Source organism: Myripristis murdjan, chromosome 12 (assembly GCF_902150065.1).
Source record: "Myripristis murdjan chromosome 12, fMyrMur1.1, whole genome shotgun sequence".
In the NCBI taxonomy this organism is placed as follows: domain Eukaryota; kingdom Metazoa; phylum Chordata; class Actinopteri; order Holocentriformes; family Holocentridae; genus Myripristis; species Myripristis murdjan.
The window spans coordinates 2466634-2483118 of record NC_043991.1 but is presented as its reverse complement, the minus strand read 5'-3'; the positions used below and the strand labels follow the sequence as shown (position 1 = coordinate 2483118).

General features: G+C 43.3%; 1 protein-coding gene across 1 annotated transcript; it reads left to right on the top strand.

Moving 5' to 3' along the window:
- Positions 1 to 4274: 4274 nt before the first annotated feature.
- LOC115369194 (NACHT, LRR and PYD domains-containing protein 12-like) lies at positions 4275 to 15533 on the top strand (the record flags this gene model as incomplete). The annotated part of the gene is made up of 7 exons (XM_030065762.1): positions 4275 to 6265; positions 6667 to 6840; positions 8452 to 8622; positions 9661 to 9831; positions 10855 to 11025; positions 12572 to 12737; positions 14576 to 15533. Coding segments are annotated over 7 exons (3387 nt in total), but the record flags the coding sequence as incomplete, so codon positions are not given.
- Positions 15534 to 16485: the final 952 nt, after the last annotated feature.

Sequence of the window (16485 nt, the reverse complement as noted above, 5' to 3'; positions counted from 1 at the left end):
GAACAGGTGCGCCACCAAAACTACTGAAAGAAAGATTTGCAGGTTTCATGACGACACCAGGATTTGCTGGTGAGCGCAGCGTCTGGAGCGCAGCCTCTGGACTGAAACAGAAACAGGGAAACATGTCCATGAGCTTTGCTGCATTCACACTCTGTCATTTGTGCTTTCCTAAAGGGAATTTGTGCTTCAGAAATTATTTGTGAATCTGCATTTATTTGTGCAGATCATCAGCGGCTCCCGGCTCCTTTACAAAGACCAAACGCTGCATGCATGAAACTGGTCGCCATGACAAATTCAAATTAAAATGTCAAATTTCACTGTAAGGTTCGGGCCTCAGTGTGTGTGTGTGTTTCAGTGTGTGTATTATTAACCCTCCATCACCTGCGTAAATTACAGCAAATTATTAGCAAGACATTAATAACAAAAAATTACATGAGATCCATATAAAGAATGACCAAAAAATAACAATAATAAAATAAAAAATACATACGTTTGCAAAATAACAGTATTTGAAATGAAGAAGAAAAAAACAACAAAAACCTCATTATAAATATACACTTAATAGTAGTGATCAAACATGGGTCTGCAAGTGTGAATTAATAATTGTACTTTATATTATGGGGTGGGTGTCACGATGTCTAATTAAGTATTTTTCTATGATGTTTTCTTTTTATGCTATTTTCTCTGATGTTTTCTTATGCTGTGTTTTCTGTGATGTTTTTATGCTGTGTTTTTCTCTGTCGTTGCTGTATTCTGTATTTATTTTTACTGTAAGGCGACCTTGAGTGCCATGAAAGGCGCCATAACAAATAAAATGTATTATTGTTATTATTATTAATATAAAATAGCAACAAAATAAGTGACGTTTCCACAAAAATATGTTGAAACACACATTATTTATGTGCAGCTGCACTGACTCGATTTAATACAGCTAATGCCTGTTGACCATTAGGAAACTAGAACATTAACCCATATATCATCCCTTTGGTGTGTGTGTGTGTGTGTGTGTGTGTGTGTGTTTGCACCTCTTAGACTGACTTAAATCAGAAGATGAGTGACTGTGTGGAGGAAGAGGAGGGCAGAGCAGAGTCTGCAGTGTCCAGCTGTCTGTCCATGAAGAGTGACTGGTCTAAAGGAGAACCTCCAGCCTTCAGTGCTGAACCTGGACCTTCAGACACAAAGTAAGACAGCTGTTAGAGTGCAGTGTGTGTTCACTGTTTTCTTGTGAAATCTGTTTGTGGTGCATGGAGAAAGTAGACGTGACCCCAGAACTGATGCATCAGGTCATGAGCCACATCCGCTCTTTTAGCTGGACCCCCCCTCACAAAAAAAGGGTGCCACCAAATCATGAGCTGCTGGGAGCGACTGGGAAAGCTGGGAGCACCAGTGCTGCCAGTGGAAAAGTTAGTCTGGAGCCCTGATTTACAAGAACTAATAACATGTTTCAAACATTTGTGTTTCCAGAGGTTCCTGCCACAGAGCAGAGTCTGCAGTGTCCAGCTGTCTGTCCATGAAGAGTGACTGGTCTAAAGAAGAACCTCTAAGATTCAGTGCTGAACCTGGACCTTCAGACACAAAGTAAGACAGCTGTCAGACTGTGAGCCTGATGGAATATGATGACATGAGATTATATAGCAGAGCAAGTAGTGAGGATATCAAGAAAAGAGACTGCAAAGAGAGAAATGACTGCTCCCTGCTCTGCAATCCAGCTGTTCAACCAAAACACATCTGGGTCTGTGCTGTTTTCCACAAACTGTGATGCTGTTTGATGTTTTGCACCAAAACACCTGAGAACGTTTCCACTTGTACCTGCACTCACAAGGTCTTCACACACCTGTGTCTGAAGTTTAGATTCACATTGACTGACAGATAAATCTGATCCTGTGCTGCTCAGACTGATGTGGATGTGATGCACCATGGCTCACGTCACACACACACACACACACACACACACACACACACACACACACACACACACACACGTCAGCATGGAAGTGCTTCACCGTGAGCAGTGGTGGCCAAAGTCCACAAGCCCATGACTTGAGTTAAAGTGTAGATCCTCCTGGTCAAATATTACTGCTCTGCCAGTGGAAGTTGCTCAGTCAAATGTTTTACTTGAGTTAAAGTAATCTCTTTTAAAAATACTTAATTATTCAAAAGTACATTTTCATTTCAACATCAAGGTTCAAGGTAAAAAACACCAGGTTCAACACATTGCTGTATTATTTTCACAATGCATTTACAGAACCTGAGAACTCTCTGAAAAAAATATTGTTTCTAACTTTGGCTAAATGTTAGCTTTTTTTAACCTCTGACCTCCAGATGTGTGAATGAAAATGGGTTCTCTGGGCAGCCACGGCTCTCCCCTCTGGAGAAAATGACCTCTAGTGACCTCTAGGAGAATCACAGCCTCATCAAACTTTACAGACACAAACTAGAGAGCGAGGCCGTTCAGAGGAGCTCTGCTTCTCCAGCTGGACTGACAGTGAGGGCCAGTTTCTGACACATTTACACAATGAGGATAAGAGGATTCTTAAGAATTGCAATATGTATCAGTCGGCTCCCAGGTGTCATGATAGTATCGGATCAGGAGATAAGCATATTGTCCCAGCCTGAGTGTTGTAATACCTGACTTCTGGTCCTGGAAGCAGACAGGAGCACTGGAACCCAGCATGAAAACCCACTTGGATGTGGAGGGGATTCAGACATTTGTGATGGGGTCTTCACTGGAGTCGTAACCATGGTGACTAATCTCAGGGTTGTCAAAGGGGTGTCGCCCTCTTTTGCTTGTTGAAAGCTTGTTGCAGTGAGTTTCCTCCTCACTCTGTATTGTGGAGATTTTTTGCTTTTGTTGTTGGTCAACTTTTCTTTTACGGATTAACAATAAAAAATAAAAATAAAAAAATAAATAAATAACAACTAAAAAACATGAACTGTCAAGGTCTTGGATTGTATTTGTCATAATCTGCTGCAAAAACTCAAAGTGGATGTCATGCTGCTTACATGGACATTTAGGGCCCTATCTTGCGCCAGACTCCCTAAACCCGCTATTTGCAGGTTTAGGATTTAGGAAGAGGCGTTCCCCCGTAAAAGTTGCTATCTTGTGCACCTCCCGCTATCCGCAAAACACCTGCGCTACCCGCTATATTATGCGTAGGCGTGTTTTGGGCGTTACGCCAGTTAAACCAATCAGTGTGCCAGGTGCCATTGCCTTTAAGGGCAGGCTGCGCTATCCTAAATCCTAAATCCTAAACCCGCGATGGAGAGAGGGAGGTCGATTTTCTCAGGGCTTCTACTGAGGCTAAAGCAAGTTGGCTTTATATATATATATATATATATATATATATATATATATATATATATATATATATATATATATATTATATTATATTATATTATATTATAGGCGAGTTAATTCGGGAGGTGGAGCCACATGTGTCCAAGTGGACGTGTCACAAGGTTGTACTGATTGAGTAAAATCCCCGGGTCACACCACACACACACACAAGAGGCAGAGGTGGAACTATGTGTAAACTAATTTATTGACAAGGTAGATTGGGCAAATAAAATATTAAAAATAAAAATACAGCACAGCTGCTGGCTTATGATAAAACAATAAAACGTGCTGGCGTAAGTGTCCAGTTAAAACAGTCTTTCCTCTAAACAGTCTATATGAGTAATATACTCAGTCCATTCCGGCGGCGTCCCGGTATCAGTCAGACCGTGTGTGTGGCGAGGCTCCGTCGGGGCGCGCATTGAAGCCGCCTGGGTGCGCTCTCCTAACAGCCCAAACTTTAGGGATAGCGGATAGCGGGTGGTCAGGACCACCCGCTATCCGCTTTCCCTACAGTGTGTGCGCAAGATAGCAACTTTAGGGATAGCGCATGAAACACGCCCACGGACACACCTCCAGGCGCAAATGACGGAGTCGGCATAACGGATAGCGGGTAGCGGGTGGCGCAAGATACCGTTTAGGGATAGCGGAAGTTCCTAAATCCGCAATTTGCGGGTAGCGGGTAGTGGCAGCGGATACCGGGTGGCACGAGATAGGGCCCTTAGTCTTCTAAATACTATCTTAATTGCATTAATATTAGAATATTGCAATCCATGTAAGTGTAGTCACAGAAAGTGATGTAAGAGACCGCTTATGGCATTTTAAAAAAAATGTAAGATTTCAGTTAAAAGGTAATGTTGTCTAAACATAAACAAGCTGCTTTCATCTCCACAGGGACAGGAAGAGGAGTCGAGGTGATGAGAAGGAGCAGCTGTCCTGCTGTGCTTTGTGTCTGGAGCTCCTGAGGGATCCAGTCTCCACCAGCTGTGGACACTGGTTCTGCAGATGGTGCATCACCTCAGACTGGGACCAGTCTGATCCATCAGGAGATCCTGCCTGTCCCCAGTGTGGAAAAAGATCCAGAACAAGACCTGGACTGTGGACACCCAGTCAAACCAGCCCAGTGGATGGCGGTCTGCAGGAGGTTTTAGACAAGCATAAGATCAGTCTGAGGAGGAGATGTGAATTTGTGACAGAAGGAACTACTGCAGCTGGAAGTGGAACCCCCCTCAACAGGATCTACACTGAGCTCTACATCACACAGGGACAGAGTGAAGAGGTTAATACCCAACATGAGGTGTGGCAGCTGGAGACAACATCCAAGATGGAGACCCTCAGTGACACTCCAATCAAGTGCCAGGACATCTTTAAACCCTTACCTGGCCAGGACACACACATCAGAGTAGTTGTGACGCAGGGCGTTGCTGGCATTGGAAAAACCTTCTCAGTGCAGAAGTTCACTCTGGACTGGGCAGAGGGCTTGGAAAACCAACATGTCAGTCTTGTGGTTCTGCTTTCATTCCGGGAGCTGAACTTGATCAAAGATGAGCGCTACAGTCTTCTCCAGCTGCTCCGTGTTTTCCATCCAACATTACAGACGGTCACAGCAGAGAAGCTCGCCGTCTGTAAAGTCGTGTTCATCTTTGACGGCCTGGATGAAAGCAGGTTTTTATTGGATTTCCAGAACAATGAGGTCGTGCCTGATGTCACACAGACATCATCAGTAGACGTGCTGTTGACAAACCTCATCAAGGGGAATCTGCTTCCCTCAGCTCTCCTCTGGATAACTTCCAGACCTGCGGCGGCCAATCAGATCCCTCCTACATGTGTTGACAGGGTAACAGAAGTGCGAGGGTTCACTGACCTCCAGAAGGAGGAGTACTTCAGGAGGAGGTCCGGTGATGAGGAGCTGTGCAGCAGAATCATCTCACACATCAAGGTGTCCAGGAGCCTCCACATCATGTGCCACATCCCAGTCTTCTGCTTGATCACTGCTACAGTTCTGGAGCACATGTTGACTACAGAGCAGAGAGGAGAGCTGCCCAAGAGCCTGACTGACATGTACTCACACTTCCTGCTGGTTCAGACACAGAGGAAAAAGAACAAGTACGATGAGAGACATGACAGGAGTCAGCAGGAGCTGATGGAGACTGACAGGGAAGTTCTTCTGAAGCTGGGCAGGCTGGCGTTTGAACATCTGGAGAAAGGCAACCTGATGTTCTACCAAGAAGACCTGGAGGAGTGTGGTCTTGATGTCAGAGAGGCCTCAGTGTACTCAGGAGTGTGCACAGAGATCTTCAAAACCGAGTGTGTGCTCTTCCAGAGAAAAGTCTACTGCTTTGTTCATCTGAGCATTCAGGAGTTTCTCGCTGCAGTCTACATCTTCCACTGCTACACCAACAGGAACACAGAGGTACTGGCCAGAGTCATGAGAACACGCAAGAATAAAGGTGTTGACAATGAGCCATCGCTGGATATCTTCCTGGAGACAGTCATGTCTGAAGCCCTGCAGAGCAAAAATGGTCACCTAGACCTCTTTGTCCGTTTCCTTCATGGCCTCTCACTGGAGTCCAGCCAGAAGCTCTTAGGAGGCCTGCTGGGTCAGACAGAGAGCAGACCAGAAGACATCAAGAGAGTCATCAACAAACTGAAGAAGATGAACACCAGTAGTGTCTCACCTGACAGAAGCATCAACATCTTCCACTGTTTGATGGAGATGAACGACCTCTCAGTACATCAGGATATCCAAGAGTTCCTGAAGTCAGAGAACAGATCGGAGAAGAAACTCCCTGAGATCCACTGCTCAGCTCTGGCCTACATGCTGCAGATGTCAGAGGAGGTTCTGGATGAGTTGGACATGAAGGTATACAAAACATCAGATGAGGGACGACGGAGACTGATCCCAGCTGTGAGGAACTGCAGGAAGGCTCGGTTAGTCCTAATGTGAAATCAACATCATACAAACAGTGTATAGCTGCTTCCATACCTGACACCATCAGAAATACATTAAAGATATGTAGTTCTCTAAATATTCAGGATAAAGGATTGATTCTGTCAGAAAAAATATACTTCAGGAGGTCCAGGGTAAAAGGAGGCAACATGATGGTGATGCCCAGAGCAGCTCACCCCTACAATACCTCAAAATCAGAAGCAAGTTTTTGCTGTGTAATTGAACTTGAGCATCAGGTTTCTACTGATTGGTTTCTTCTGATATTATACATGAAGCACCTTTCAAAAAATTTGTATCCTGTAATACAATTTAATATTATTATAATATAACACTATATAAACTCAAGAAAATCACAGACTTGACATTAAATCTGAAATTACAGATTTTCTGGCTGTGGACTCTCAGAGACTCACTGCGAAACCGTGGCCTCGGCTCTGAAGTCCAACCCCCATCTGACAGAGCTGGACCTGAGTGAGAACCACTGGCTGCAGGATTCAGGAGTGGAGCTGCTGTCTGCTGGACTGGAGAGTCCAAACTGCAGACTGAAGACTCTCAGGTCAGACTGCACTTTTTAATGATGTGTGAACATGTAATATTCTGTTAGCTGAACAGGAGTTTTACAGGCTTACATCTCAAATTGTTGTCAAACTGTATTTTCACACAATTCTTTTGTGTTGAAGTGAAAAACTGTGAACTTCAGTCGTGATATTGTACATTATTTCAACATGCAGGGGTCCAAATGGCCTCCCTCTGTGGGAATCTGATATTTATTGTGCTAATTCCACAGAACGTATAGAGGACACCATCATGGAGGTCTTGGTCCAACTATGGATTCACAAAGGATTCCAATATTTTCTTTGATGAATCATCAGGGACAAAAATCCCATGTGGGCATATCAGAGCATTCTGGTATCTTTCACAGATTAGGCATGATGGTATGGAGTCTAATATTGGGGGTCTAAACAAATAGTACTTGCATATGTTCCGTGCTTGAATACAGTACACTTCCCCCACTCTGGCACGGTTGGAAGGGGTGTTCTCCAGCACGGTACGGGCGTTCATGCACGAGCACATGCACGGTCACGCACGCAGCGCGTGAACGTGGATACAACGTAAATCATGCAACTTTCCTCCTGCCTCTGCAAAATCGTTTTACACGATTACCGGCAAATGGCCGTGTTGTGCAATCAATAATCAACCATGTTGTCTGTGTCGCTGTCCATGGTGCTGCTGCAACCGCATATAAACAAAAGTTGATTCATGATGAAAGGTATATATGGCAGTCTGTGTGTGCGGCACACCTGTCAGATCCAGCAGTCCTGACCGGGTGGGTGCGGTGCCGGCCGGCATCAGGTGGGCCGGCCGGTGTGCGCCACCACCCGGTTGAATGTTGGACGCTTTCTGAAGTTACCTCCGAAACTGTCAAGGTAAATAAACATCCCTTAACCTGTGTCTGATTAAAAGAAACAAAAACGTATTTTAGTTAAAAGGAAGACATGATGAATGTATTTGAACTATATTGATTTATGATGACGTCGGACCATGTCTGTTGTCATATTTCAACGTGATGAGGTGCATACCGGGGGCAATCGCGCTTGGGTGCGTTTGGGCTTTAGGTAATGTGAGTGCAGGCCAGCCAGGGACTGGGGAGGGGGGCATTTTTGCTTTAGTACTAGGGGTGTCACGATTTCGATTTTTAATCAAAATCGATCGAAATTACATGATGGTCTTGAGCATCGAAATCAAAGAGAGGATCAACGATCGTGGTCCACAAACTGGTTGATTCAACGAGATTGACAGGAGGGTGTACGATTTTGTGAATGAGAAACGTAGTGAAGGACTGCCCATTACGAGGGCTGTGATGCAGCAAAAAGCACTCGAAGTTGCCACAGAGCTCAACATACCCCACACTGAGTTTAAGGCTAGCATGGGCTGGTGTCGCAGAATGTTTATATAAAAAGCATTTTTCCAAAAAAGGGTCTTGAAAAAGAGGGGTCGTCTTAAAATCAGGGTCGTCTTTTATGCAGGTCAATACTGTAATATAATTGTTATAATAACTATTCAATTGATTTGTCCTGCCTGCCTTTTTGAATATTTTGAAAAATCTCTGACTGATAAATATCCAAAACACTGGAAATTATAGTTACATATTTTATTCTTTATTCAGATTGAGGCGCTGCGAGTTGTCAAAGAGCTGCTGTGCTTCTCTGGCCTCGGCTCTGAAGTCCAACCCCCATCTGACAGAGCTGGACCTGAGTGAGAACCAGCTGCAGGATTCAGGAGTGGAGCTGCTGTCTGCTGGACTGGAGAGTCCAAACTGCAGACTGGAGACTCTCAGGTCAGACTGCACTTTTTAATGATGTGTGAACATGTAATATTCTGTTAGCTGAACAGGAGTTTTACAGGCTTACATCTCAAATTGTTGTCAAACTGTATTTTCACACAATCCTTGTTTGTTGAAGTGAAAAACTTCAGTGATGATATTGTACATTATTTCAACATGCAGGGGTCCAAATGGCCTCCGTCTGTGGGAGTCTGATATTTCTTGTGGTATTGTTAGGATCTGAGGATATTGTTAGGATGACTGGTTGGTGCTTTCATGAAAGTGTAAATTAGTGCTGAACAGTCATTAGTAATATGGATATGATGAGCGAGCAGGCTGAGGCCAATAACAGAGCAGCGAGGAGCGTCTAATAAGTTGAGAAAACTGCATCCCTTTACTGTAATGCAGCCTTTAAAAGCAGGAGAGGACAACACTGATGCCACAAGATATTACCATATCCCAAATCCCACATGATATCTGATCTCATATCACAGCATCATATTATATCAGTATATTGATGGGCCCACCTCTACTGCCATCACCTGGTCAGTCTTTTGAAATGCTCATAACTTTGGCCCTGATTGGTCCAGAGACTGGGTGCTGGTGTCATGTGATGCAGAAGCTCTTGTTCTCCAGTTTTACTCTGAGAAGATGGTAGACTGCAGGCATCTGAGGACTTTTCACTGAGCCATTCATTTGTTATTTATGGACGCACCTATGGCTGTTTTCACATCTACCGTATTTAGCACTGAATTTGAATCATTTTGGACCTTTTATCATTTCTTGCTTTCATTGTCTGTTTATTTGTGTTTTTAATATTTTATCTTTATCTTTTCATTTACTCTGATTGTTTTGTAAAGCACTTTGGAACTTTGCTGCAAAGGTGTAATATAAATATAAATTAGTGTAATCATTATTATTATTAATATAACTGTTATAATAACTTTTTCATTGGTTTGTCCTGCCTGCCTTTTTGAATATTTTGAAAAATCTCTGACTGATAAATATCCAAAACACTGGAAATTATAGCTCCATATTTTATTCTTTATTCAGATTGAGTGGCTGCGATTTGTCAGAGAGCAGCTGTGCTTCTCTGGCCTCGGCTCTGAAGTCCAACCCCCATCTGACAGAGCTGGACCTGAGTGAGAACCTGCTGCAGGATTCAGGAGTGAAGCTGCTGTCTGCTGGACTGGAGAGTCCAAACTGCAGACTGAAGACTCTCAGGTCAGACTGCACTTTTTAATGATGTGTGAACATGTAATATTCTGTTAGCTGAACAGGAGTTTTACAGGCTTACATCTCAAATTGTTGTCAAACTGTATTTTCACACAATCCTTGTTTGTTGAAGTGAAAAACTTCAGTGATGATATTGTACATTATTTCAGCATGCAGGGGTCCAAATGGCCTCCGTCTGTGGGAATCTGATATTTCTTGTGGTATTGTTAAGATGTGAGGATATTGTTAGGATGACTGTTAGTTCTTTCATGAAAGTGTAAATTAGTGCTGAACAGTCATTAGTAATATGGATATGATGAGCGAGCAGGCTGAGGCCAATAACAGAGCAGCGAGGAGCGTCTAATGAGTTGAGAAAACTGCATCCCTTTACTGTAATGCAGCCTTTAAAAGCAGGAGAGGACAACACTGATGCCACAAACTGGGTTGCATGATATCTGATCTCATATCACAGTATCCATATTATATCAGTATATTGATGGGCCCACCTCTACTGCCACCACCTGGTCAGTCTGTTGAAATGCTCATAACTTTGGCCCTGATTGGTCCAGAGACCGGGTGCTGGTGTCATGTGATGCAGAAGCTCTTGTTCTCCAGTTTTACTCTGAGAAGATGGTAGACTGCAGGCATCTGAGGACTTTTCACTGAGCCATTCATTTGTTATTTATGGACGTACCTATGGCTGTTTTCACGTCTACTGTATTTAGCACTGAATTTGAATCATTTTGGACCTTTTATCATTTCTTGCTTTCATTGTCTGTTTATTTGTGTTTTTAATATTTTATCTTTATCTTTTCATTTACTCTGATTGTTTTGTAAAGCACTTTGGAACTTTGCTGCAAAGGTGTAATATAAATATAAATTAGTGTAATCATTATTATTATTAATATAACTGTTATAATAACTTTTTCATTGGTTTGTCCTGCCTGCCTTTTTGAATATTTTGAAAAATCTCTGACTGATAAATATCCAAAACACTGGAAATTATAGCTCCATATTTTATTCTTTATTCAGATTGAGGCGCTGCAGGTTGTCAGAGAGCAGCTGTGCTTCTCTGGCCTCGGCTCTGAAGTCCAACCCCCATCTGACAGAGCTGGACCTGAGTGAGAACCTGCTGCAGGATTCAGGAGTGGAGCTGCTGTCTGCTGGACTGGAGAGTCCAAACTGCAGACTGAAGACTCTCAGGTCAGACTGCACTTTTTAATGATGTGTGAACATGTAATATTCTGTTAGATGAACAGGAGTTTTACAGGCTTACATCTCAAATTGATGTCAAACTGTATTTTCACACATTCCTTGTTTGTTGAAATGAAAAACTGTGAACTTCAGTGATGATCTTCTACATTATTTCAACATGCAGGGGTCCAAATGGCCTCCATCTGTGGGAATCTGATATTTTTTGTGGTAATTCCACAGAACGTATAGAGGACACCGACATCGAGGTCTTGGTCCAACTATGGATTCACAAAGGATTCCAATATTTTCTTTGATGAATCGTCAGGGACAAAAATCCCATGTGGGCATATCAGTGCATTCTGGTATCTTTCACAGATTAGGCATGATGGGATGGAGTTGATATGTCCAACTTTTCCCATCCTGATCACATTCCCTCATGGTAACTGTTGTCTTGTAACTGTTCTGAACCTCAACTAAACCTTTAGGACCTCTTGTTTTTCATTGATTATTATTTTGATCATCTTCACACACTTTTTCACAGCTCACCTACTTCCCATGCAAAACTTTGTTTAAACTCTGCAGGCTGACAGACGACCACACCAAATGAACATTTTGTATATTTCAGGATATTTTCTGTCTCTAGTCCCTCAGACTGAGCCATATGAACACAGTGGACTGTCACCATGTTTTTGACTGAATACCGTGATATCCATATTGTGAGGATCTTGTCAGGATGACTGGTTGTTGCTTTCATGAAAGTGTAAATTAGTGCTAAACAGTCATTAGTAATATGGATATGATGAGCGAGCAGGCTGAGGCCAATAACAGAGCAGCAAGGAGCGTCTAATAAGTTGAGAAAACTGCATCCCTTTACTGTAATGCAGCCTTTAAAAGCAGGAGAGGACAACACTGATGCCACAAGATATTACCATATCCCAAATCCCACATGATATCTGATCTCATATCACTGTATCCATATTATATCAATATATTGATGGGCCTACCTCTACTGCCATCACCTGGTCAGTCTTTTGAAATGCTCATAACTTTGGCCCTGATTGGTCAAGAGACTGGGTGCTGGTGTCATGTGATGCAGAAGCTCTTGTTCTCCAGTTTTACTCTGAGAAGATGGTAGACTGAAGGCATCTGAGGACTTTTCACTGAGCCATTCATTTGTTATTTATGGACGTACCTATGGCTGTTTTCACGTCTACCGTATTTAGCACTGAATTTGAATTATTTTGGACCTTTTATCATTTCTTGCTTTTATTGTCTGTTTATTTGTTATATGATATTTGATATTTTGATGTCTTTTCATTTCAGGTGTTATCTTTATCTTTTCATTTACTCTGATGGTTTTGTAAAGCACTTTGGAACTTTGCTTTAAAGGTGTAATATAAATATATATTATTATTATCATCATTATTATTAATATAATTGTTATAATAATTATTTCATTGGTTTGTCCTGCCTTTTTGAATATTTTGAAAAATCTCTGACTGATAAATATCCAGAACACTGGAAATTATAGCTACATATTTTATTCTTTATTCAGACTGAGGGACTGCAGCTTGACAGAGAGCAGCTGTGCTTCTCTGGCCTCGGCTCTGAAGTCCAACCCCCATCTGACAGAGCTGGACCTGAGTGAGAACCAGCTGCAGGATTCAGGAGTGAAGCTGCTGTCTGCTGGACTGGAGAGTCCAAACTGCAGCCTGAAGACTCTCAGGTCAGTAGAGGGGTGGAGTCAGACCTCTCAGGTCAGTAGAGGGGTGGAGTCAGTCCTCTGAGGTCAGTAGAGGGGTGGAGTTAGTCCTAGAGGGGTGGAGTCAGTCCTCTGAGGTCAGTAGAGGGGTGGAGTCAGTCCTCTGAGGTCAGTAGAGGGGTGGAGTCAGTCCTAGAGGGGATGGAGTCAGTCCTCTCAGGTCAGTAGAGGGGTGGAGTCAGTCCTCTGAGGTCAGTAGAGGGGTGGAGTCAGTCCTAGAGGGGTGGAGTCAGTCCTCTCAGGTCAGTAGAGGGGTGGAGTCAGTCCTCTGATGTCAGTAGAGGGGTGGAGTCAGTCCTCTCAGGTCAGTAGAGGGGTGGAGTCAGTCCTCTCAGGTCAGTAGAGGGGTGAAGTCAGTCCTCTCAGGTCAGTAGAGGGGTGGAGTCAGTCCTAGAGGGGTGGAGTCAGTCCTCTGAGGTCAGTAGAGGGGTGGAGTCAGTCCTAGAGGGGTGGAGTCAGTCCTAGAGGGGTGGAGTCAGTCCAGGCGGAGCAGCTTGGTTGCTTGGTTCTTGTGCTGGACACAGTCAGTGCAGGCAGCATTTCCTGGGAAATGTCCAAAGTGCTCAGTGGCCTCAGGACTGGACAGAAAGACAGAGAGAGATCAGCCAATCAGAGCAGCCACAGGTGTGTTGGGATCATGTGACATGCAGGTGATGAAGGTGATGAAGGTGATGATGATGAAGAGGATGATGATGAAGAGGATGATGGTTTTGTGTTCATCCCTACAGGCTGGAACATGTAGAAGACTGGATTCCAGCTGGCAGCCTGAGAGGATGTGAGTACTGAGACACACACACACACACACACACACACACACACACACACACATACACACACACACACACACACACACACACAGAGAGAGAGAGAGAGAGAGAGAGAGAGAGAGAGAGAGAAAGGGAATTTAGAAAACATATATTGAATAAAATTTTGTATATCACGTGGTGCAGAGCTGCAGTTTGTCCAGGCTGAGTCGTGGGTTTGAATCCCACCTCAGGCCCTTTGCTGCAGGGCGGCCCCTCTCTCTCCCCGGCCTTTCCTGTCTCTCTCTGCTGAGTCCAATCAAAGCTACAATGACAAAAAAAAACTTTAAAATTACAGAGAAAAATGAATTTTCCTCTGTCGATTTACTTCATACATAAGCCTGGTATTTTTTTTCCTTTATTAGTGAAAGAAAGGTGAACAAGTCGAGTACAGAGAGTGACAACATTAGAAAACATATTAGAAAAGGAGAAGACAGGACTGAACAGATGTGGAAAGAAAGAAAGAACCAGACAGGAACTCAAATAAAACAACACAGAAAATATGAAGAAGAAAAAAATTAAGAAAGCAAATCAATTGTAGTTTACTTTTGGTGTGTGTGTGTGTGTGTGTGTGTGTGTAAGGGGGGGTGTATGATGAAGGTAGGGTGCAGGCAAGGACAGAGAGGGGTAGAGAAAAAGAGAGGGAGATATAAGAGGGAAAAAACCTGAAGGAGAAAAAGGAGAAAAAGTCTCATTTGTTTAATTGTTGATATGTATTTGTTTTTCTCTGGTATTTTGGGTGGATATGAAATCTGCCTTACAAACTAAACCAAAAATGAGCATTAAAAACAATAAACTAAACAAGCAAATCCTCTTTAAAAATGAATTAAAACCAAACTCAAATTGAAAACACAAAGTGTAAAATGACATTAACAATAAAAACTAATGAAAAATGCAAAACTATAATAACCTTATGAGAGCCAAGAGAGTGTGAGTGAATGATGCTTTCTGAGGTGTGTTGTGTGTCTTCTCCCCATCAGATGCCTGTGATCTCACACTGGATCCAAACACAGCGCACAGAATCCTCCGTCTGTCTGAGGACAACAGGAAGGTGACGAAGGTGTTCGAGTGGCGGCCGTATCCTGATCACCCAGACAGATTTGACTGGGCGTCTCAGGTTCTGTGTAGAGAAGGTCTGACTGGGCGATGTTACTGGGAGGTCCAGTGGAGTGGAGGGGTTCATATAGCAGTGACTTACAGAAGAATCACAAGAAGTGGTGCTGACTCTCTGCTTGGATTCAATAAACAGTCCTGGAGTCTGGAGTGCTCTGATGATGGTAACAGCTACACTGTCAGTCACAACAGTGAGTTCACCTTCATCTCTGTCCGTCCCCGTGGATCTCACAGAGTAGCAGTGTATCTGGACTGCTCTGCTGGGACTCTGTCCTTCTACAGAGTCTCTTCTGACAGACTGACACTCCTGCACACCTTCAGCTCCACCTTCACTGAGCCGCTCCTCCCTGCGTTTGGTTTGGGGTCATCTGGTTCTTCTATTGTGGTTGAGCTGCCAGTTTCTCAGAAACAAACTCTGACCTGAAAGTGTTTAGAACATGTTTGACTGATTTGTGGTTTATGGTTGATTTTTTTTTTTTTTTATTGTATCAGGCATCTTGGTGGATAATTGTTAATTGATTGATTGGACAGGCGCGTAAATATAATAAGTCATTATAATGTTTGTATATTCAAATCTTAATGTTGTGAAAAAGTGTCATTTAAACCTCCTCCTCCACTGATTGATTTTTTTTGTATTTCTAGTCACTAAACACAGACGTGAGAATGACAGCACATTGCTCACTGGAGAGCTGTGACTGGAGCCCCTCTCCTTTTGTGCCCCTCCCTTCACCTGTTGATCTCCAAGTCACATTAAGATGTTTAACGGTCTATACCTGATGTTTTACTTTCAACAGATTTGTATTTCATTTTGGACAGTGCACATTAATAAACACATGACTGTAAATGTGTCAAAGGCTTTTCTCACCTGCAGCCCCTGGCCAGGTGTTACACAGGTTTCCTAAAACTGAAGACGCTGGGTGGGTGTGTGTGGACATTATTTAGGCAGCAGGACTTCATAAAGCAAGGAGATAATAAGGTGCATTAATGCAGGAATGCAGCAAAGCTAATGGCTGTGGAAGGTGCAGGAGTAAGCAGGGCCAGCAGGGGGAGCTGGACTGAGGACAGCAGAGAGACAGAGCCGGGAGCCACATCCATGCAGCAACACACACACACACACACACACACTTTCTCTCTGCAGCCCCTCTCTGTGTTTTACCTAACGTATGAGTGGAAGAGTCTCCCTCTCCACATTCCCACTTGGGAGCCGCATATTACAGCCAGGGTCAAAGGCCATGCTGAGGAGCATTTTGATATTTATTAATGCGTTTTTCCAGCTGCTCTGACGATTTTATCCAGAACCTTCAGTTCATAAAAGCTGAGAGAGGAGAGTCAGAGAGCGACTCTGCCAGCGTCTTAGAAAGCAATTTCTCCAAACGGGGCCATTTCCACGGCTGTCCTCGGGGCTGTCAGGAGTTCAAACACTAATTCCAATACGAGGGAAAAATATGTGGAGGATTTATAGCGGCTGGAGAATTTTATTACCAGATAAATAAAGAAATAAAGAAATGGCTGCAGCAGGTCAGTTATGTCGAAGCTGCACTCCACTGCAAGCAACCTGTTAATGTACTGGTTTAATGTCAGGCCTAACCCTAAAACAAATGTATGTTTTGTTTTGATTTTCAAAGTGGGGCCCGGGGACCCACAGGGGGCCTCGAGGGGCCTTGAGGGGGTCCTCAGTCAGACGTGGACAGGTTTAATTTCACTGTAATGTAATTCACTGTAAACTGTTAGAACAAGGAAAATGTATGAGCGCTCATTTATCAACAATTTGACAAAACAAAATCAGAAAAA